At 44.0% G+C, this 24,139-nt stretch overlaps 1 protein-coding gene across 5 annotated transcripts in view; it reads right to left on the minus strand.

Annotated features, from left to right (window-relative positions):
• WSCD2 (WSC domain containing 2) overlaps positions 1 to 24,139 on the minus strand; it is a 141,454-nt gene that overhangs the window by 71,498 nt on the left and 45,817 nt on the right. For all 5 annotated transcript variants that reach the window (XM_043975093.1, XM_043975089.1, XM_043975092.1 and 2 more), the window contains one exon: positions 7,559 to 8,788. In XM_043975093.1, coding sequence (XP_043831028.1) covers positions 7,559 to 7,943 — 385 coding nt within the window. In that variant the 5' untranslated portion in view covers positions 7,944 to 8,788. The remainder of the gene's footprint in view (positions 1 to 7,558; positions 8,789 to 24,139) is intronic.

A 24,139-nucleotide genomic window follows, 5' to 3' on the forward strand; every position in this document is an offset into this window, starting at 1 on the left:
GCCAAGTGCATTCTGGTTACATTGACCTCTGTGGGAGAGCTGTTGAGATTTCTTGGTCTCTAATAGGAAAAACAATTCTGGCAAAGGCCATTCTTCCTTCTTGGGCTTGTAGTGAGCATTCAAAGCTCCATTTTCCTCTTCATGATCCAAGGCTCCTGTTTCCACCATGTTAGATTGGTGCATCCACAGGGTGTGACCTCTAGACAGATGAATAGGGCCCGGGTTCTGACCTGGCGCCATTTTCCTGGCTGAAGATACTGCCCTGGCTTTCTCTGAAGGAACGGCTTGGCTCTCCACTGGGGGCCCATGCTGTTTAATTGCTGAGTTGATGAAGAGCACGATTAAGGAATTTCTCCAGGCTGGGATGGTTTGTGGAGCGGATGGCATCTTACTGGTCCCGCTTCATCTTGCCTCCCTGCGGTGCCCAGCGCATCCCCAGGCATCTCTCCCGCAGAGGACCCCATCCTCCCTGGCACCCTGGGATCCAAAGTTCTCCCCACTTAAAGGCTGCTGAAAGCTGTTAAACCATTAAGTAGACCCTGCTCCCCTCTGGGGGTGGGGGTAGTGGGGTGAAAACTAAGTGCATGCTGCATCCGTCAGGAATTTATCTCATTATGATTCACATTAATCGAATATGTTGGTTTCAGTTGCTGAGCTCTGAATAAGTTAATCAAGGACAGATTGGATTGATGCCTCCTGATTCCACAGGCAGCCCTGCTGTGTGGGTGGGGGCAGGGTCTCTTATACTTTTCTCTTTTTTTCTTCAAGGTAGTATGGTCTAGTGGTTAGAGTGCTGATTTTTTTTTTTCCTTTGGAGGTTGGTAGAACCCCTGGAATTTGGGAGTTTGCAGGGCTTCAGCAACCAAACCATGCCCAGAAGGAATCTCCACTCTAATACTCACCAATGAGTTGTGGTCCAACCTCTAGTTTGAATACCTCCATGGATGGAGAGCTTACCTCCACCTCAGGCAGCTTCCATGGTTAGGAAGTTCTTCCTGACATCAGGTGTATATTTGTCTCTCATTTCCATACATCAGAATCACCATATCTAACCCTGTCCTTCAGGGCCAAGTAGAACAAATCTAATGTCACTTCCTCAGATACTTGAAGACAGCCACGGTGCCCCCTCCCAGTCTTCTCTTCTCCAGATTCAAAATGAATGCTCAGTCCCTTCAACTGACTCTGATAGAACACAGACTCAAGGTGCTCCTCCTGGCTGCCTTCCTTTAGACACTCTCTGGTTTATCTATGTCCTGCTTAAAAGATGGGACCCCAAATTGGACCTCCTAGAGACAGGTCTGGGGAGGTCCAAGCCCAGGGGAACACTAGCTCCCAGTTCTGGGAGATTCTTACTTAATGCAGCCCAGGGTCCCATAGATAAACTTAGAAGATCTGGCCTCAGCTCTGTTGTCTGATACTTACTAGCTGAGTGATCACGAGCAGTTCCCTGGATATTCTTTAGCCTTAAATTCCTCATCTCTGAATTGGGGAGAATAATTGCTTCTCCCTGATAGGATTGTTCTGAGGCTACAATGAGATCTTTTATTGGAAGAAATTTACAAGTTGTAAAGCACCATATAAATGTCAATTATTATCTTTCCTTCCTTCCTTCCTTCTTTCTTTCCTTCCCTCTTTCTTTCCTTCTTTCCTTCCTTTTCCCCCTTCCTTCCTTCCTCTCCCTCCTTCTCCTCTCTTCCTTCCCTCCCTCCCTCCCTCTGTTCCTTCCTTCGTTCCTTCCTATGTTTCTTCCTTCTTCCCTCTTCTCTTCCTCTGTTGGTGCTTTCCTTCTTTCCCTCCCTTTCTTCCTTCCTCTTTTCCTTGTAAATGGAGGGGGAAAGTCATGAATACTCATTAATGATTTTTAGAAAGCACTTTGTAAATAGAAAGGAAGGAGGAAGAGAATGTCCTGGGGGAAATAGGTGGTGGGGGTCCTTAGATATTCCTCTTAGATACACCCTCTTGCACACAATTCAATTAGAATAAAATAGTCTTTTATTTGGGCGCTTAGTGACCAAGAGGGACGTCAAAGACTTGCCTCAAGGGGAGAAAGTGGCTCAGAGACCTGATTCTCTGAGACACCTTTCTCCTCCACCACCAAAAGGGAGGCCAAAGCCTTTATGGTAGGGAGATGGATGGGGTGACCTCTTGACTGGAGAGTTCTCTTTGGGGGTGGTGAAAGCTTTCTGAGAGTCAGGGGGATTTTCTTTTGGATAGTCCTGATCTCTGGAGTTCTCTATCTCCCAGCACCTAACTGACTTTCCTGCTACAGAATTTAATCTCCTCCTCTTCTTCTTAGATGTGTCCCTCCTGATAGCTGGCTGGTCCAATTCCCATGTCAGGAACAATCATTTATTAAATGCCTATTATGTGTCAGGTATAGTGCTAAGCACTTTACAAACATTAGCTTCTTAAAGGATGAAAGATTATAATTAGAATTATTAGGATCATGAGACATAGAGCTGGAAGGGAACTGACAGGTCATCTAGACTCACCTAACCCCACCCCACCTCCTGCCCAACAATCTAAGTTTGCAGAGGAAGCCACTGAGGCTCAGAGGTCTTCTAGTAAGAAAATACCTGGGGGCAGCTAGGTGGCACTGCAGTGGATAAAGCACCGGCCCTGGATTCAGGAGTACCTGAGTTTAAATCCAGCCTCAGACACTTGACACTTACTAGCTGTGTGACCCTGGGCAAGTCACTTAACCCCCATTGCCCCGCAAAAAAAAAAACAAACACCTGGAGGAGTAGGGACTCTAACTCTCCAGCCCCTGATTCCCAGCTCTTTCTACACTCTCTTCCAATGTATAAGCACCCATGCTTGGTCCAGTAAGGCACCCTCCCTGCAGCCCAGGCTGGAGTCAGAAAGACAACTTCCCTCCTGAATGCTTTGGCCTTTCTGCCTCAGATGGCTGGGGATTTTTCTGAAGGGACCAGCCAAAGCCATTGGCAGCCAACACAGCTCAGAGCTATGCGGATGGTGGGGGAGAATGTGGGACGTGACCTTGACCTTCAGTTTCTCATCTCTCCTCACAACAAAGCCCTCACTGCTCATCCACCCAGACTCCCTCACTAAGAGTTAGAAGCCATTTTCCCAGAGGTTAATAGCAGTGGACGTGGTGCATATGGCTGGAAATGAGAACTCAGGAGGTTTTTTTTGCATTGACTGACAGTTTATTCTCACTAACCATCTGGTTGAGATTCGGGAAATGTCAATTCTAATTAATCTAATGAATTGTAGCCATTAATGCTGTCCTCCAGTGAGTGCTCTGGGCAGATCTGGGTGGGACAAGATGGGGGAGGGCTGGGCCGGGGACTAAGATCTAGGGCTTGGTCTCAGCACCAAGTCCATGGTCATTAGGCCCTGAGGGAGGCTGGCACATTCTCATTAAGCTCCAGGTATATCAACTGGTTAGCCCAAGGTACAAACATCTAGTTCAGGGGCTTGATCCCTGTGTGGCCCAACAAACTTGGTCTGGTTTCAGGGTTAAACTCCTGGAAGATGCTTTACATTGGCTGGCTGTCTCACAATTGTGGGCTCCCCATGAAAAAGGGGACCAGAAGAAAGTGAAGATGACTCAGTGTTAACCCAACTGAACTGCTGATGGGAGGAGAGAAAAAAGCCTCACATTGAATTACTTACTGGCACTGAGTCATATCCATTCATGACAGAAGGGTGGCCCATGGACTCAAGGTCAAGTATTGTCAATGGGAAACTGACAAGCAAGGGACTATTCCCGGATGGGCATAGCTTTAAAGCCATTCAGAGAAGATGCCCCAACAGGTCTGCTAAAGCCAGATGTCTATTTCACTGAGTTCTGTTTAATCAGTTTGGACCAGTGGGTTCCTTCATCCCATATCTAACAGTACTATGTATAATGAGGCCTTCATAATAATTGCTCACTTGTGCCCAGGATATTACCGCTTCTGAAATGATTTCTACATCTCTTACCTTGCTTAATTTTCAAAACAGGGTAGGGATCAGAGGTCTGGAAGCCGGTAGGGGCTATAGAGACCATTTTTCCAATGTCCATATTTTATGGAGGAGGGAACTAAGGCTAAAAGAAGGGTATTAGAATCATTTCTTTTTGTCTTTGTATCTCCAGTGTGGTGCCTAGTACATAGGTAGTAATAATACTAATATTAATATTACTAATATAACTACTACTGTAATGAGACCCCAAGAAACCTAAAGATTCATTGAAATCCCAGGAATCCTTTAACTTTCCCAAGGAAAAAATAGCTCTGCCTCCCACCTCAGGAAAAAGGCATGGCTCAGCAAGACCCCAGTAAGCAATACCAAGGTCTACAAGATGATATGCAAGATATGGATGGGTGCTGCATATATTACTGACGCCCCATTATTCAAAAATCTCCCAGTTGTTTAGCCCATCCTGGTTTCCCTCACTGTTGCTTTGTGATTCCCTCCCCTTTGTTTTGTAAACATACAAAAAGACCAGGTCTTCTCTTACCCAGTGAGATAGTTTTCTTTTTTAGAGCAATGAGGGTTAACTGACTTGCCCAGAGTCACACAGCTAGGAAGTATCAAGTGTCTGAGGCTGGATTTGAACTCAGGTCCTCCTGAATCCAGAGTCGGTGCTTTTTCCACTGCACCACCTAGCTACCCCTGAGATAGTTCTCTATAGTGATTCTGTCTCCTTGCCATATATTCCTCTCTCCTAATAAATATCTTTTTTATTTTACAAGATTCATGATGAACCTCCAATTCTTAGGGTGAGGTAGCCACTACCCCCAAACTCAGGTCACAAGTCCCCTCAATATTTTGGTGCCAAAACCTTAAAATGACAGGTAAAAAGGGGGCTGCTCATTTGGCTCTTGGACTCCCTGGGTGGAGTGTGCACTGTGCCCTCTGCTCTGTCTTCAGTTGAGTTGGGTAAGCCCCCACAGTCTGAGGTTGGACTTTATGTTCAAATCTTCATTTCTCTACAGTCAGGAGACATCCTGACTTAAGAAATGCTCCTCAGATCTTTGTCAGCACCCACTTGGACACAAGGCATAAAAGAATTGCTTTGCAGGACTGAAGGCCCAGTTGAGGTCATGGGATATAAATTTATAGTGGCTTCAGTCAGCACAGTTTCCCAATTTTCTCCAGCTTTTTTAGCAGCAGAAGTATAAGCAAAAGTAGTGAATGGTGAGAGTAATTCAAGGCTGAGGTTTGGCAGAGCAAGATTCAAAATAGGATAAGGGGGCAAAGGACTTGAGAGAAAAGGACAGCATAGAGTTGGCCTGGTTCACCAAAGAGTCAAGATGGAAAAGGGAAGAGAGTGATAGTCTGGGAAAGAACTGAAGGGCAGAAAGATTAGAGGTCATGGTGAGGATGAAGAACAGGGTTTGGAGTGGCGTTGGCAGAGAGTGGTGGGATAACAATGATGTAGGAGGCAAAAAAGGAGTTAACAGAAAAACCTAAGACAAGCTCTAATTTGGATCTGAGCACTAAAAGTGATTCAGACCCCAGTTAATGGATAACTTAAGACTTGAGTCTTCATTGACACAAGTCAAGGCCTAGGTTTTCCCTACCCACATTAATCAGCACCCATAACAAGAACATAAAAAGGCAGGTCATAGAGACCTTAACTATGACAATGATACATTGACAGGGCATAGAAATTCTACTGATAAATGAAAATATTTTGAAAATAGACATGGGAATAAAAAGGTGACATGCGCAGAAAAGGCCAAATTTGTCTCCAGATTCACTTTATGACCTGTATACCCCAAAAACATACCTCCATGGAAAAAGGTACCTACCTTGGGGGTTGGCTCAAGCCCCCAGTAACTCCAAATTAGAATAAGCCCTCCCATGTACCTCCCTAAAGTGGAGATTATTATAATGAGACTAATAATCAATTTATCCATACTATAAATATAACTCTTTTCTTTCCCTATTCGAGAGATACCTTTCCACTTTTCTGGTTTTCTCCCTGTGTTCACTCACAGTATTGCAATAAAACTTGAGAAACTGAGTCACTGAATCTTGTAATTCCTTTGGAATGACTCACAATCAATTTGACCCTAAATCCATCCCACATCAACAACAGCTTATGATCAAATAAGGGAATTACAGAGTCCATGAACATGGAATTCCATGATGACAAGATAAAGGCTATGACCATTTCTGTGTGTGGTGGAGTCAGGGTGGAGAGTAGGTCATGGGAAATAAGTAAGTTGAGGAACTGAGAGGGAGAATAAATATGTATATTGAAGTCCCCTACTATGAAGACAGGAATTTAGGAGGAGAGAAAGACTGTGAGCCAAGCACTGAATACACTAAAGAAGGAAGGAGAGTGTCCTGGAGGTCCATAGACAAGAACTACAAGGATTTTGATTAGTAGATATGGATTGAGCACCGGCCCTGGATTCAGGAGGACCTGAGTTCAAATCCAGCCTCAGACACTTGACATTTACTAGCTCTGTGACCCTGGGCAAGTCACTTAACTCTCATTGCCCCACACAGACAAAATCAAAAACAAAGTAGATATGAATCGAGTGAACTTCAAAAGACAAGAGGTTACTATGTGATGGGCATAGAGTGTGAGGCTGAAAGTGGCAATAAGGAGTAGGGAGTGTTCAAGTTTCATTACCTTGACCAATGAATGGAGGGAATGAGTGAATGCAGCCAGTGCTGGAACAGGCAGCCAGGGAGGCTGTGTCATCAGGAGGGAGCCAGGTCTCAGTGAGTGCAAGAAGATTGAGGGAATAACAAAGGAAAGGATTTAAGAAGATCAATTTGTGCAAATAAGGATGTTTTGTTTGGCAGTGAAAAGACTGAAGCAGGTTGTGATAGCCCTCTCCAAGTATCTCATTAGACTGTTCAAGGGGAAAAAGTTTTTAGAGGTCATTTAAACCAACCCCCTCCTTTTACAGATAGGGAAACTGAGGTCTGAAGAACTGAAGTGACTTGCCCATGGTCATAAATAGGATGGAGAATTTAACTTTTTTGTTGTTGTTTAATCTTGGCCAACTCTGGGATGGCCTTAAACCTAACCAGTCAACAACTATAAGTTAAGCACTTACTTTGTGCCAGGCACTGTGAGGAGCACAGAGACAGATGACAATGTCCTTGCCCTCAGGGGGCTCACATACTAATGGGGAAGATGGTGCATCCACAACTCTGATGTACCTGGGGCCAATGGGAGGTATCCTGGTGATCACTCCACAAAGCCATCCTGCATCCAAAGGGATACTTCAAATAACCTGCATAGAATCGCCTAGTCCCTGGTACTTTTCCCCAGTCCATTACGCTCTTCATAGAACAAATGCCTACAACATCCAAGGCGCTATTCCCATCCCAGGTCATGGAGAACAAAGGCTAACAGGATCAGAGAACTTGGGAGTAAGAAGAGACTTTTCAGATCAAATCCAACTAACTCTCCTCTTCATAGATAAAGAAACAGTCCCGGAGGAGTTAAGGTCACACCATTAGAAATCAACAGAAGGAGGATCTGGGCCTTGGTCTTCTGCCTTCACAATGTGGCCACCTGTCATTGCCCCCACCCTCCTCTTTCCTCCATCTTCCTCACTCTTCATCACAACCCTCTTACCTCTTTCTTCCTCTTTCTCCCTGAGGACTCTCCCTTTGAGGGCCCGGCTCCAGGTCCCACCGTAGTCTCCCAGCTTACCCCGCTCAGTTGAATCCTTTGTCGAGGTACTCTTAAGCCAAGAGCCATACCTGCGGACAGCATTGGGCGACTCGGGGGTCTCCCGGAAGCCCCTCTCTGGGTGCAGGAGGTCTTGGTATGGCAGCTCGGCTCCCTCAGGGGCACTGACAACTGGGTTGGGCTCATTCTCGGCCACCGCGGGCTGACCCACAAAGCCAGAGTGCAGGAAGACCAGGCTGCCAGCCGTCAGGTAGAGAGCCACCAAGGTAAAGAAACGGACTGGTTTCCTGCGAAAATACCGCTGGAACTTGACCCAGAGTTTGGCCATAGCAGGTTCATTCCGGACTCACCTTTTGGGATCTAGTTTTGGGGATCAAAGAGGAAAGAAGTCATGGGGTGGAGAATTGGGAGAGCAGAATTCTCACACAAAGCAGGCAGTTCTAGATTCAAGGCGGGTATGTCCTGGTTGATATCGCTTGGACAGAACTAGGGATATCCTGTAGTCTCCACAAGTCTGGGCTAACACAATCAAGCTCAAAACCTCTTTCCAAGGGAGATTTTCAGGTTGAAATGACAAAGAACAGTCCAGCAGGGCTGTTAGCTCATGTCCAACACTGGCTGAAGATGGTTCCCCAGGATCTTCAAGGAAGGAGAAACTAGAAAAGGTGGGTCAGAGGTGAATTTCACTTGGACTTCTGCTGGATGTTCTGAGATAAGGAAAGAAGGATTCTGTCCTCAGAACATATCATGGTCATCCCCCTTTCGCTACATATGATTCTTCCTCACTGAAAGTTCTAGAGAAGGAGGGATCTTGTTAAGAGATGTAAGTGGGGGCAGCTAGGTGGTGCAGTGGATAGAGCACCAGCCCTGAATTCAGGAAGACCTGAGTTCAAATCAAGCCTCAGACACTTAACAATCACTAGCTGCGTGACCCTGGGTAAGTCACAATTGCTTCACCAAAAAAAAAAAAAAGATGTAAGTGGGGAAAGGCAGCTTGAAAGCTAATTGCTGGTTCAAGTCTCTTCTCCCAGTTTCTCAGCCGGAGATTGTAGGGGTATTCATCCAGGGACCTGGTTCTTTTGACTCTCTCCACAGAGGGTAAAGTCTTAGTGTACTCTCCAAGGTGTACACCAGCGATGGAAATCCATGCATTCCTGTCCTGGGGCCAGGTGCCTGAAAAGCCAACAAAATCAAAGATCAGAGGTCAGCTCATCTATCCCAGGCTGCACATAAGCAAATATTTCCCAGCAATGCAAAGCCATAAAGGTAGGGCTAGGGAACCAGAATTTGAAATCAGATGTCTTGGGTTCAAATATTGGCTCTGTGACATTGGGCAAGTGACTTAAACTCTATTGGCCTGTTTCCTTCTCTGTTGGGTTGGATTGAACCAACCAATCAACAAGCACATATTAAGTGCCTGCTGTATACCAAATGCTATGCTTGGCCCTGGGGGGATACAGAGAAAAAAAGCAGGTTAGTATTCTTTTCAACCCACCATGACTCACAAAATGACAGAACTGAAAGAGATCTTCAAGGTTATCCAGTTCTATTACCTTATTCTTCAGAGGGAGAAACTGAGGCTCAAGGAAATGAAATGACTACCCAAAGTCACACAGCAAATTCATGGCAGGGCTAGGACTACCTAGATCCCAGGGTTACAAAACCTTGTAGACCCTTTACAACTCAGTGACTGGTTCCTTTTAGGGAAATGAAGGCTGATGCTTGGAAGGGCAGTGTCTGACCATCCAGCATCCTGTTCTCAACCCCTGAGCATCGAGACACAGCCTATTTTTAGTTCTACAGAAAACCACTGGAGCACAAGCCCCTTTAAAGGGCCCTGGCAAACTAGATCCCCTCTACCAAAGTTATAAGCACAGGACATCATTTTGGGGCAGTCACTCCCTTCCCTGAGCAAGCAATTTCAGGAATTACTCTCAGTGGTTTTCAATTGTCTGAATGGGGTCCAAGTGCTAGGGATTGGACACACCACTGGAGCTCACCTCATTTTATGCGTCACTCAAAGGCTGCCTGCCTTGGAAAATCAGACCTCCCAAGGTCCCTAGATTGACTTGAGAGAGCAGAGGGTCCCCCCCACCTCAGAAGGTCTGCTGAGCTCCCCCCTCCCCACTCTGGAACAAAGGACTAGGAACTAAAAGTCAGCGTGATTCCCAGGATTTAACCTCACAGAACTGTGCCTTATAATTTCCCTCCAGTACACACATGTGCACATACACAGAGGCAGATGCACACACACGCATTTGCACATGTTCAGCTGTTTGTATTGTTATTGCTGTTGTTTGATCTGAACCTATGATTTCATTGGTTTGGGGAAACTCCCAGTGAGAAAATTCTCTGCACTAATTCAGGTCAGCAGCTCATTTATATCTTAAGCACTTAGATACTGGGCTCTTGAGTCTGCTATTTGAGTCAGATTTTCTGTTTAGCTCTGGTCTTTTCTCTTTTTTTAAGTAATAAACATTTGTATTTATAGTTAGCTCTGATCTTTTCATCAGGAATGCTTGAAAGTCTCCCATTTCATTGAATATCTGCTTTTCCCTCAGAAAGATTGTGTTCAGTTTTTCTGGGTAGATGATTCATGGTTGAAATCTTAGCTCTTTTGTCCTTCAAAATATCATATTCCAAGCTGCCTGATCCTTTAATGTAGAAAGCACTAAATCTTGTGTTATCCTGACTGTGGCTCCATGATATTTTAATTATTCTTTTTGGCAGCTTGCAATATTTTATCCTTGACCTGGAAGCTCTGGAATTTGGCTATAATATTCCTGGGAGTTTTTATTTTGTGATCTCTTTCAGGAAGTGATTGGTGGATTCTTTCAATTTCTATTTTACCCTCTGATTCCAAGATATCAGGGCAGTTTTCCTTGATAATTTCTTGAAAGATGATGTTGTCACAAGGGAAATAGTTGGTGGGGATCCTTAGGTATTTCTCTATAAAGAATTGCACTTTTGAACATGTCCTGATTAAAGATAAAAGAACGGTTTTATTCAATATGAGGGAACCTGGCCAGAAGGAAAGTTTAGAACTTTTACCTCCACCAACCAGACTAGAAACAACCATTTTACAGAGGGTTGATGGGGTGATCACTTGAGAGTGGAAAGTCCCTTATTGGAGGAATGAGGGGTGGTGGTCCTTATTTCTTCTCCCTTGCTTCTAAGGTATGTCCATCATTTAGTTTAGCTTCTCAAGAAGAAAGTTTTCTGAGTTGCCTCAGAAAACTTCAGAGGTACTCCAGACCTAATATCAATGTCTAGGCTCTTTTTTAAAATCAATAATTCTTAAATTATCTCTCCAGTATCTATTTTCTAGGTCAATTGCATTTCCAATGAGATATTTCACATTTTATTCTATTTTTTCATTCTTTTGATTTTGTTTTATTGTTTCTTGATGTCTCATACATAAAGTCATTAGCTTCCACTTTCCCAATTCTAATTTTTAAGGAATTATTTTCTTATTTGAGCTTTTAAAGTACTCCCTCTCCCATCCAGTCAATTCTACTTTGAAGACACCCTTCTCTTTGTTGAATTTTTGTGTCTCTTTTACCATTTGACCTATTTTTAAAGTGATATTTTCTTCAGTATTTTTTGTATCTCCTTTACTAAGTTGTTGACTCTTTTTTCTTACATCATTCTCATTTCTCTTCCTAATTTTTCCTTTACCTCTCTTACTTGATTTTGAAAAATCCTTTTTGAGCTCTTCTTTTGCCTAAGATCAATTCATATTTTTCTTTGAAGCTTTGGATGTAGCAGGGTTTGCATGTGTGTGTGTGTGTGTGTGTGTGTGTGTGTGTGACTTTATTTTAATTTTTTATTTAGAATTTTCCCTAAGTTACATGTAAAAAAAATCAACAATTTTTTTACATTGATTTTTAAAACTTTTTGTTCTAAATTTTCTTTCTCCCTCCCCCCTCAACCCTCCCTAAGAAATCAAGCAATTCAATATAAGTCATGCAAAATATCTTCACATTAGTCAGGTTGTGAAAGAAAATAGACAAAATAACTTTAGAAAGAGGAACTAACAAATAAAATTATACTTCAATCTGTATTCAGATACCATCAGTTCTTTCTTTGTTGATGGTTTGCATTTTTCATATATCCTTCTGATAGCGCCCTGCTCATCATTTCTTTCATAGTTACTATTGCTAACTGTATTACCCTCTATCCTATTCCCTCCCCTTGATATTTACTCTATTCTCTATCTTCTTTCACCCTATCCCTCCTCAAAAGTGTTTTTGCTTTTTACTGCCCCTCCCCCAATCTACCCTCCCTTCCTTTGCCTCTCTCTCCCTTATCCCCTTCCCCTCCCACTTTCCTTCAGGGCAAAATATATTACTATACCCACTTGAGTGTGTATGTTTTTCCCTCTTTGAGCCAATTCTGATGAGAGTAATGCTCACTCACTCCCCTGCTCCTTCCCCATCTTCTCCTCCACTCCATAAGCTTTTTCTTATTTCTTTTACGTGAGCTACTTTACCATCTTCCATCTCTCCCTTTCCTTTCTTCCAGTGCATTCCTCTTACCCATTAACTTTATTTTAAAGATGTCATCATGGGTCAGCTAGGTGACACAGTGGAAAAATCACCAGCCCTGTACCCAGGAGGCCCTGAGCCCAAATACAGCCCCAGACATAAGCCACCTCACCCTGCCTGCCCCACAAAAAAACAAGGATAAACAAAAAATAAATGCTTTACAGATATTATCCCTTCATATTCAACTCAAACTTGTGCCCTCTAAGTATATTTCTTTCAGCTGCCCTAATACTTAGAAAGTTCTTATGAGTTAGAAGTATTATCTTCCCTTGTAGAAATGTAAACCGTTTAACCTTTTAATATCCCTCATGATTTCTTTTTCCTGTTTACCTTTTTATGCTTCTCTAGGGTCTTGTATTTGAAAGTCAAATTGTCTATTCAGTTCAGGTCTTTTCATCATGAATGCCTAAAAGTCCTCTTTTTCATTGAAGTCCCATATTTTCCTCTGAAAGATTATACTCAGTTTTTCTGGGTAGGTGATTTTTGTTTGTAGTCCCAGTTCCTTTGCCCTCCGGAATCTCATATTCCATACCATCTGATCCTTTAATGTAGAAGCTGCTAGATCTTGTGTTATCCTGACTGTAGCCCCACAGTATTTGAATTCCTTTTTTCTAGCTGCTTGCAATATTGTCTCCTTGACCTGGGATCTCTGGAGTTTGGCTATAATATTCCTGGAAGTTTTCCTTTTGGGATCTCTTTCAGGAGGTGATTGGTGGATTCTTTCAATTTCTATTTTACCTTCTGCTTCCAGAATATCAGGACAATTTTCCCTGATAATTTATTGGAAGATGATGTCTAAGCTCTTATTTTGACCATGGTTTTCAGGTAGTCTAATGATTTTCAAATTATCTCTCTTGGATTTATTTTGCAGGTTAACTGTTTTTTCCAAGAAGATAGTTCATATTGCCCTCTATTTCTTTTTCTTTTTTCTTTTTTTTTGCGGGGCAATGAGGGTTAAGTGACTTGCCCAGGGTCACACAGCTAGTAAGTGCCAAGTGTCTGAATCTGGATTTGAACTCAGGTCCTCCCAAATCCAGGGCCAGTGCTTTATCCACTGCACCACCTAGCTGTCCCCCTCTATTTCTTAAATTCATTTGGATTTGCTTTACTGTGTCTTGATTTCTCATAAGTCATTAGTTTCTATTTGCTCTATCCTACTTCTTAATCAATAATTTTCTTCAGAGAATTTAGGTACCTCCTTTTCAATTTGGCCAATTTGGCTTTTCAAGCTGTTGACTTTTTTTCATGACCTTCCTGCATCACTCTCATTTCTCTTTCCATTTTTTCCCCTCTGCTTCTCTAAATCTTCCCTCCACCTCTCTTACTTTCCCTTCAAAGTCCTTTTTGAGGACTTCCATAGCCTGAGAATAATTCTTATTTTTCTTGGAAGCTTTGGATGTAAGAGCTTTGACTTTGTTATTATCTTCTTCTGAGGATGTATTTTGATATACCTTGCCACCAAAGAAGCTTTTGATGATCTGCTGTTTTCTCTGCCTGATCATCTTGACCACCTATTTCTTGGCTTTAAGTCCTTCTTAACGTGTAGTGCTGCTTCCAGGATGCACTGACCCAAGCTACAGTGGGTTCCAGGGGGTATGATTAGGCTCGTTCTAAGCCTGCCTGGCCTGTAAGTAACTACGGCCCACTTTCTCTTTGAATTGGAAGCAGAAGTCTGATTGAAATTTGATTCTCTATGGTCAGATGCTTGGTGTGCCTGTGCCCCTTCCCCACTGATCCACTGCCACTTGAGTCTGCTTACTGGTTCAGAATATGGGCTCTCTGCCCCAGCTCCAGCAGAGACCTCAGCTATTTCCCCCCAATGCCGGCTGCTGAACCCCCTCACCAGTCAGTGAGGTGAGTTTCAGAAGGAGCTTCTGAAGATTCTGAGGCTCTGGAGGCACAGCCTGTGCCAGGTGCTGAGCTCCTCCTCTCTCACCCCAAATAGCAGGTGATCCCAGGCACCTAATTAAGCAGTCTTTGGCTGGAAAATAGTCTCACTCTGTTCTTTTGTGGGTTGTGCTGCTCCAGGAGTTGTCTTATGGCATTATTTTTTGGAGTATGCGGACCAGCCTTTTCTCTGACATCTTGTCTTGGCCCCCTGCATGTAGCAGTTTTGACTTTGTTGTCTTCTGAGTTTATGTTTTGACCTTCTCTGTCACCACAGTGGCTTTCTAAAGTCAGGATCTTTCTGTTTATTTTTCCCAAACTATTTCTTTACACTCTGCTTTTAGAGTGGAGGGGTAACTGTCCCAAGCTTCAAGTTTTAGCTGTTTTCAGAGGTAATTCTGGCAAAGTGAAAGTTTTCAGTTTTTCCAAGGTGGCATGATTTAAGGAGAGATGCTTTTACTACTCACCTGGTCTGTGCTTTGGTCTGTGAGGGACCACAAGCACTCTTTTCTGTTATAGAACTGTGAGACCGGGGGCTGGTGGTCACAAGCTTTGGTGGTCTAGTACTCCTTCTTACCCTGGGACTGAGATCAAGGTCTTCAAACCAGATCCAAGTATGGGCAACATTTCACAGTCCTGCCCCTAGTGCCTGCAAAGAGATGACTAATCTCCTGGCCAATTGCATGACCCCCTTATTGTCTGTGGACTGAGAGGTCCTGAAACTGCCACTGTCACCACAGACTCTGTTGACCCCAAGGCCTGCTCCTGGTTTGCTGGGACCCAGTCTGATCTGTTGCAGCCCGTGTTTTGTGACAGACCATTCCCGCCAACCTTCTAAGTTGTCTTGGGCTGGAAAATTGTTTCACCCTCTCATTTTGTGGGTTTTGCAACTCCAGAGTTTGTCTTGAGACTTTATTTACAATTTTTGGAAGGGTTTTAGGAAGAGCTCAGGGGAGACCTTGCCTTTTCTTGACCATATTGGCTCCATTTCTGGATACTGAGCTCTTAAACCTTTGTGTGTAGGGAGAAGGGAGCCTATCTCAGAGTGTTTTTAAATTCGTAAACAACATGCAGAGGGTTACAAAAGAAACCAAGCAATTGCCACTAGAATACAATTATCAGGATGTTTATATTTTATTTTAGTTTTTGTTGTTGTTGTTTTTTGTGGGACAATGGGGGTTAAGTGACTTGCCCTGGGTCACACAGCTGGTAAGTGTCAAGTGTCTGAGGCCAGATTTGAACTCAGATACTTCTGAATCCAGGGCTGGTGCTTTATCCACTGTGCCACCTAGCTGCCCCCAGGATGTCTATATTTTATAAAAACAAGTTTGCAAAGCTCAGGTCTAAGAACTTTGCTTTTTCCTAAGATACTGTAAGGAGGGTAAACCATGAAATTGTAAATTCCTTAGGGCTAGAAGTCACTCAAGATGTCATTCCCCTCTTCCCCCTTCACACTGAACCACACCAAGAGGTAAGACTCCTATCTGTTTGTCAAGACTTTCTCCCTGCTCTCATACCAAACCAGCCTACCTCTTGATTCTTCACTGATCAATCATCAAGCATTTATTAAAGATCAGCTGTGTTCCAGGGGCACAACAACCTCAAAATCTCTGCCCTCCAGGAACTTCCTATCCAGCTAAAGGAAACAACATGTCTCCAGTCTAGATCTTATTTGCACATAACTGGTTTTACGTTCTCTCTTCCATTAGGTCATGAGCTCCTTGAGGGCAGGGACTGTCTTTTACTTTTTTATGTGCTCCCCCTAGTGCTAGGCACTTAGTAGGTGCTTATTGACAAGTTTGAAGGAGAAGGGGGTAGGGGAGTAAAATAGTTCTTTATAGCTAAGCTCATTGGAATCAGAGTCTGGGTTCAAATCCTAGCTCTGTAAATGTTGTGGGAATGCAGTGGGGCCCTAAGAAATCCAAAAGAGGGGCAGCTAGGTGGCACAGTAGATAGAGCACCGGCCCTGGAGTCAGGAGGACCTGAGTTCAAATCTGGCCTCAGACACTTGACACTTAACTAGCTGTGTGACCCTGGGCAAGTCACTTAACCCCCAATGCCCCTCACAAAAAAAAAAATAGAAATCCAAAAGATCCCAACCCCCTATGAGGTGTGGCAGAGCATGACCTCAGTACACTGATAAGTAATACCAGGGTCTGCAAAATGATATGCCAGATATGGATGGGTGCTGTATATCTTACTGATGCCCCATTATTCCCAAATCCTCTCCCTTTTGTTGCATTTCTCTCCCAGTGCTTTGTAATTCTCTTCCCTTTCTTTGTTTTGCCATTGTTGTGCCACCTTCTGGCTGTCATTGGAGTCAGAAGACTCAGTTTCCAATCCTGGCTTAGCCATTCACTAGATCTAGGACATTGATCAGGTCATTCAAAGTCTTTAGGCCTCAGTTTTCTTTTCTGTAGGATAAGAGAGCTGGACTAGGTTCATAACTCTAGAACCAGAGGAGACCCCAGAGGCCATTCAGTTGAACCCCTTCATTTGTCAAAGGAGCACTCTGAAGTTAAGGAAATTCATCCAAGGTCAGATAGGCAGTACCCTTCAGAGAGGGAATTTAAATCTGGGCCTTCTGACTCCTGCGACCATTGTACCTCGCTGCCTTCTTAGAGAAGGGTCATTCCAACTCCAAACCTATACCAAGTCTTCCTTGTCCTAGCGTGGCCAACTATTTTAAGCAAAGGGCATAATGAAATAGCCTGTGAGGGCTAGAGGAAATACTGATTTGGGGTTGTTTTCTAGGCTATGGGTTCTTAAACTTTTCCCATTTGAGAGACCCCTTTTCACTGGAAAAAATTTTTCACGCCCCCGGATATACAGGTATAGAAAATATGTCTACGTAACCTTTTACTGCTGCCAAATTTTTCCCCACATTCCGTTACACAACCCACGGTTTAAGAAGCTTTGCTCTAGGCATCTTTTATGAGCCCAGAATTTCATTAGTCAGCCCAATTTTAGGGAAGGCTCTTTGGTCCATTCAGAGAAATTCATCAGCTTTCCTGTTCTTCCTTGCCAACCAGCTCCCGTGGAGAAGTGGTGATCATTACCCTGAGGGAATGTCACTCTGAGGGGACTGAAATGGAATGTCAGCAGGACACATGTAGATCTGGCCCAGACTTAGGAATTCAGGCCACTAGACAGTGCCTGGGGGCTCATGCCACCACTGATCAATACCCACCCCACTCCTCCCCCCCCCCCTTTTAAGCCCTGGGTTCTGAGACTCCAAATTTAGGACAGCTTCTGTAGCACTGATGGTATCCGATGTAGAGGTGGGTCTATTCCCCCTTATCTGGGCCACAGCAGCTTAGGAATGGGAGCTGGCCCCCAGCTGTCTAGGGCCCCAGCCATCAGAACTAGCCTCCTGACCCATGAAATGCTACCTAAGACCCATCAAATCCTGCCTTTTCCTTCATTGATGACCCCAGCCTAGAGTAACCTCTCTCCTCTCCCACTTGTCTGGACCTTTGGTGCTGACCCTTTGGTAGGGAATCACCTCAGTGTAATGGATTCTTGCCAGAATACCTGGGTTCAAATCCTCCCTCTGACACTTAGGAGCTCTGTGACCCTGGGCAAGTTACTTAAGCTCTGCCTCAGTTTTCTCATTTATAGGGATAATAATAGCACCCAGCTCCCAGCATTGTGGCAAGGATCAAATATGATAACAGTTGGAAAGTACTGAACACAGTGCCCGGATCTATATAAATCTTAGCTATTATTATTAAAATGGGGCACCTAGGTGGTGTGGTGCTGGGCCTAGACTCAGGAAGATCTAAGTTCAAATCCAGTCTCAGACACTTACTAGCTGTATAACCCTGAGCCAAGTCACTTAACCCTGTTTAGCTCAGTTTCCTCACGTCTCTGCCCCATCTGATGCTCTGAGCTGTTGCAGAAAGTCCTGTGATTCTTCATCATTTCAGGTCATATTTAATTATCTCCTGACAAGCATCAGGCCTATACTAAAGATAGCTCTGGTCCCTAAGGAACATCTTCCTGGAAGGAACAGCATCAGGACAGGCCAGAATCCCCTGCTCTAAGGCCCCTCCCAGCTCTGTCATCCCCTGTTCTAGGTTCCCTCCCAGCCCTGACATTTCCTGTTCTAAGGCCCCTCCCAGCCCTGACATTTCCTGTTCTAAGGCCCCTCCCAGCCCTGACATTTCCTGTTCTAAGGCCCCTCCCAGCCCTGACATTCCCTGTCTCAAGGCCCCTCCCAGCCCTGACATTCCCTGTCTCAAGGCCCCTCCCAGCCCTGACATTCCCTGTCTCAAGGCCCCTCCCAGCTCTGACATCCCCTGTTCTCAGGCCCCTCCCAGCTCTGACATCCCCAGTTCTAAACCCTCCCTCCCCCTACCAGCTCAGACATTCTCCTTTCTGTGGGACCATCCTACACTTCCCCAGAGGCTCTCTGTCTTTCCCCAGAGGCAGCTGGGCTGAGAGAGGGCAGAGACCTGGGGTGTCATTTAACTGTGGATGTCGGTAAACATTCCCTGTCTGGAAACAATAAGACAAGTCCATTATCTCCTCTAGACAATTAGCAGAAGTATTAATGAAATAGATGCAAATGTGCACTAATTGACCCTAGACACAGCAGCTCCTGGTGGGGAGGGATGAGCTCCAGATGGCTTAATGATAGTGATTTAAGACCCTCCTTCAAACTCTTCACCTCTTCCCACGAACCCAAAAGGAAGATTCGGCTCTGCTCAGTTCCCAGCTGAGAAAATGGTCCTCCCTGCCTGCCTTAGAAAAAGAAAACCAGGCCCATCTTCTGGCTGCTAATGCCAGGGTTCCCAAAGCTGTGGCTTCTCCTGGATGTTCCTGAAGGTTGCATCCGGGGTCATATTGAGCTGCTGAGGATGCTGGAGGCCTCTCAGGTGAATCCTTTGGCTTTGCCTCAGCTAGATCTCACCCCTTTCCCACTCAGCGGGGGGCTTGAGGTGTGGGAAGTCCTCCATCTCATTGCCCCCAACCCCTTCTCATTAGTCCTTAGAAAGTAGAATGTCAGGGTTGGGAGGGGCCTAAGAACAGGAGATGTCAGAGCTGGGGGGGTGTTGCTTAGGACAGAGAATGGCAGGACTGGAATGGGATGGGGTGGGGTGGGTGAATACTACATAGAATTTTATAGCTATGAGGGGCCTTAGATGAGAGAATGTTCTGAACAAAAGACCTTAGAACATCCAATGTCAGAGGTGGAAGGAATGTAGAACAGAGGTCACACCTAGGACCCTACCACCTAGGATGCCAAAGCTGTGAACGATCTGGGGCCACAGGCCAGCAGAGCTGGGAGAGATCTTAGAACCCACAATGCCCAACTTGGAAAAGATCACACAGGCAATCTAGTCCAATCTTTTTGCCTGTACAATACCCCTAAAAAGGAATCATCCAGTTTCCGTTTGAATACCTTCAGTGGCAATGAACTTTTTACTTATTTATATATTCTGTTCCAACTTTGGACAGCTGCGATCATTAGAAAGTCTCTTCTTATGAAAAATAGAAATCTCTGCCCCTTTAACCACTCACCCCTTGCCCACCCCACCACCCTAACCCAGACTGGTTCTAAGCCCTCAAACTCCCAATTGTCCTGCCCTGGATACTTCCCAGTACCCCTCTCTAATTCTTGTGAGCCTCTGCCTCACAGACCTCCTCCTAATAGGTTTCAGCTTCTCAATGCATTTTCTTCCATGAAGTACTCACAATGAGGCACCAAACTCCAGATTTCCCCCAAATGGTGTTGTCCCAACCATCCAGCCTGCTGTGCTAAAATTCTCCCCCAAGGCCTCCAGCCCAGGCATCCCTCAACAAGTGAGGCTGGCCATAACATTTGTACCCTGGAGCAAGAAATATCAGAATCATTACCCAAGGAAACAACATTAAAATATTTATTTATAATGTGCACCATATGCTCCGTCAATATTTCCTTTTTTTATTTAATTAAGTCACGACAGATGGCAAGGGCGTTCGAGGCCATTAAGCTAATGGCACTTAGTATCCCCATTTATTTCCTTCAGTTTTTAGCAGGATAAATGGAAAGAGATGAAGGCAGCGAACTGTGAGTTTGGGAAGACAGTGAGGTGAGAGGGCTGCCCTGGGAGCAGAGGGAGAGGGCAGCCTGGGTTTAGCTTGATGCTAACAATGTGCATGAAGTAGAAGTCCGAGGGGACAGGAGGCCCTCCACACACAGGCATCACCTGCTCGAACCCTCACATGTAAGCACAAGTGAACTTGGACTTGGAATGCCATGGCTGGAAAGGACCTTAGAATATAGAAGAGCAGATCGGGGAATAGGGTGAGACTTAGACCAGGGAATGGCAGAGCTGGAAGGGGCCTCAGAATAGATTGTCAGGGTTGGGAGGGTCATTAAGAACATGGAATGTTAGAAATGACCTTTTAGGGGGCACTATGATGCGATAACCCTACTCCAGTCTCTTCAATGTACATTGGTGGTATCCAAGACCCAGATTCTTGGGGTGTGAGCCAATCTCTCCACATTGGGTTAGATCATTTGAAATGGTATGCTGGCCAGCCCCTTCCTGTAGTTTAATTCCATCACAAAGCCTTTGAATTACTTTTACATGGAGCCCCATCCTAAACACTATAAAAAGGCAAAATCATGGCCCCTTCCATTGGGGAGTCCACAGTTTAATCCAGGAGATAACTTGCCAAGAACTATGTACAGACAAGATATTTATGGTATGATGTCAGGGGGAAGGAATTAGCTTTGGGAGGATTAGGAAAGGCCTTCAGTTGAAGGTGGAATTTGAGCTGAGTCTTGAAGGAAGCTCTAGCTATGGTCATTTCCATCTGAAGAGGTTTGCAAAAGGGCTCATTTAGACTCATTGTCTGGAAAAACTGCCTCACAAATGAGAGGCCCTCCCCCGCCAAACAAAAAGCCAGTTGATTGAAAATGGGGCAGGGAGGAGGGCTGCTAGGTAGCACAGTGGATAAAGCACTGACCCTGGATTCAGAAGGACCTGAGTTCAAATCTGGCCTCAGACACTTGACACTTGCTAGCTGTGTGACCCTGGGCAAGTCACTTAACACTCATTACCCCACAAAAAAGAGAAAGAAATAAAGAAAAAGAAAAGAAAAGAAGCCAATGGGGCAGGGGTCTGCCTTACTGAAGGTCTTCAAACTGAGGCTGAATGGTCCTCTTGTTGAATATTGGTAGTGGGGATTCTCTCTTTATCAGTTGGACTGGACGGCTCCTGAGAATCCTTGCAAACTGAAGTTCTTTTATTCTCAGACTATTTCTAATATGCCAAGCTCAGTTCTTATATATCAATACTTATATACATTTATATAGCAAAAGGTTAAAACATCCTGGGTCCCTAGAGTCTGGACTTGTTGATTTGAAATTCTGACATATTCTCATGGTTTAATGTACTGTAACCAAAATGGAAGGTCTTATCTACCCAACACTAAATCAAATCATCCAGAGGTAAATAAATGCACTCTCTATTCATGAGAAACATTCAATTAACAATTCACTTTAGACCTCAGATTAAGAAACACAGAACATCTGAATTGGGAGGACTTCTAGGCCAATCCAAACATGAACAAGAAATCCTTCTAGAACATCCCTGAGAAATGGCTATGATTTTTTGAGGGGGCAGGGCAATGAGGATTAAGTGACTTGTCCAGGGTCACACAGCTAGTGTCAAGTGTCTGAGGCCGGATTTGAACTCAGGTCTTCCTGAATCCAGGGCCAGTGCTTTATCCACTGCACTACCTAGCTGCCCCCGAAATGGCTATGATTTTTAGACCTAACGTAGAGTGTAGGAACTTTGGAGGCTTACTTAATTTCTCTGGGCCTCAGTTTCTTCCTCTCTAAAATGAGGGAGATGACCATTCTGGAGAGCAATTTGGAACTATGCCCAAAGGGCTATAGAACTGTGCATACCCTTTGATACCTCAATTACCACTGCTAAGTTTATATACCTCAAACACATCCTGGCTGTGTAACCCTGGGACATTGGTAGAGAGAGTTTCTCACCCAGGACTCCCACACCAAATGAAATTATACGTCCAGTTTTTAAAAGGAGAAAAAGAAAAAGTAACAATACAACAGAGAGTTCAAGTACAAATTTATAACTCTAGGTTAATAATAATACCTGTTGAAATTCTTTCAATTTTTTTTCAAATTTGCAAAAGCCCTTTACATACTGCGTGTGTCTTCTTTGAACTTCCCCACATGACTGATTTTATTATTGACTCTATTTTATAGTCAAGGAAACAGAGTCCCAGAAAAGTTCAATGATTAACTCAGGGTCACACAGCTAGCAAATGGCACAAGCAACATTCAAACCTATTTAATATAGTATATGTGCGAATGCACTGTTGTTGTTGTTGTTGTTGAGTTGTTTCAGTCATGTTTCAGTTGTATCCAAATCTCTGTGACCCCACTGGGGATTTTCTTGGCAGATGTACTGAAGTAGTTTGCCATGTCCTTCTCCAGTCCATTTTACAGCTGAAGAAACTGAGGCCAGCAGAGTTAAGTGAATTGTCTAGGGTCACACAGCTAGAAAGTGCCTGAGACTGGATTTGAACTAAGATCTTCCTGATGCCAGGCCTATCACTTTATCCACTGTGCTACCTAGCTAACCCTTGTACGTATATATGTATGTGTGTGTGTATGCATATATATGTACACACATATACCTTTCCCTACTGACAAACACATCTATTGTTCATTCCCTAACCAATGAATTGCCTAGGGCTGACCAGTCTTTGTCAGTTTCTAGCTTCTGATTATTTTGTAGATCTTCCAAAATTCTCCTATCCAGAGATCCCCAAACTTTTTTAATGTACTTTTTTTTGGCAGGGGGGCTGGGCAATGAAGGTTAAGTGACTTGCCCAGGGTGACACAGCTAGTAAGTGTCAAGGGTCTGAAGCCGGATTTGAACTCAGGTCTTCCTGAATCCAGTGCCGGTGCTCTATCCAATGTTCCACCTCCCTGCCCCACTTAATGTACTTTTGCTTGTTATATAAAACAACTTACCTTGTGAAACTGTGAGAAACTTACTCTTCCTGAGGGCAGTCTCATAGCTCTCTCTGTTCTGTTACCCCATATAGACTCTGTCCCCAGTCCCCATCTTTGGGTATTCCTAGCAATCTGCTTTGTGTTATAACTCCTCTGCCCCGATTAAAAACCTTAATTCTGTTATATTATTTCATTAATTTTCAGGTTAATACTACTGTACCATATGATACTATATTGTAATGAAATGTAACATGTATATTATCTTGCATTATATTATATTAGACTGTTACTTTAATTATATTGTATCATGTCATGTCACATTCCATTGTTATATTTTTTGTCATCTCTTTCCTGCTAGAGTCCTTCATGCACCTTCTCCCAAAGAACAATCCATAAAGTTTATTATTATTTATAATTTATTACAAGATGTAATAATTATAATTTATTATAACTAAACATGATGAAGCAGTTTCAGGTTTGCAGAGTGTTTTAACTGCTACCTCTCCTGATAACTGTGATAATTGTTTTTGAAATATATTACTTGATGTTGTTGTTAGAAATGATAGGATTTGAGTATGGTGTCACTTAGGCTAAGTGGGTCTCATGTCCATAAAACATATAAGCAATGATAGACACTTGTGCTTGCCTGCTGTTCTAGCCCCTTCTGACCCTGAGTTAAGTCCTTAAGGATTGATCTTGATCTGTTGATTGCAGTTTCTGATTGGCTAGGACTCTCGAAGTGCCTTGTGAACCACACCCATTCCCCCACCCCCTCACCTCCCCAGTCTCAGATTACCAACTCAACCTCTTTTCCAATTTCTGATCCAGATAAGGAAACTCCTACCCAAGACTAGAATTGATGTGACCCCAAGAATTCCCCATCACATCTGGGTCTGATTAAGAATCTCTCTTTTTACATCTGCTATTGGTGACTTATTCTCAACCAAGCCTATTTTTAAGGTATAAAACTTCCCTGCTCAGACCCCCAACTCTGAGCACACACTCCCCGCCCCCCAGGTCTTTGCAACTACCTGTATCTTTCTCCCCCTCAAGCTGGCTGAATTTCTTTGCATCTGTGGGGCCACATGACTGTCTATATTGCCA

The sequence above is a fragment of the Dromiciops gliroides genome, chromosome 1, assembly GCF_019393635.1.
Source record: "Dromiciops gliroides isolate mDroGli1 chromosome 1, mDroGli1.pri, whole genome shotgun sequence".
NCBI lineage: Eukaryota > Metazoa > Chordata > Mammalia > Microbiotheria > Microbiotheriidae > Dromiciops > Dromiciops gliroides.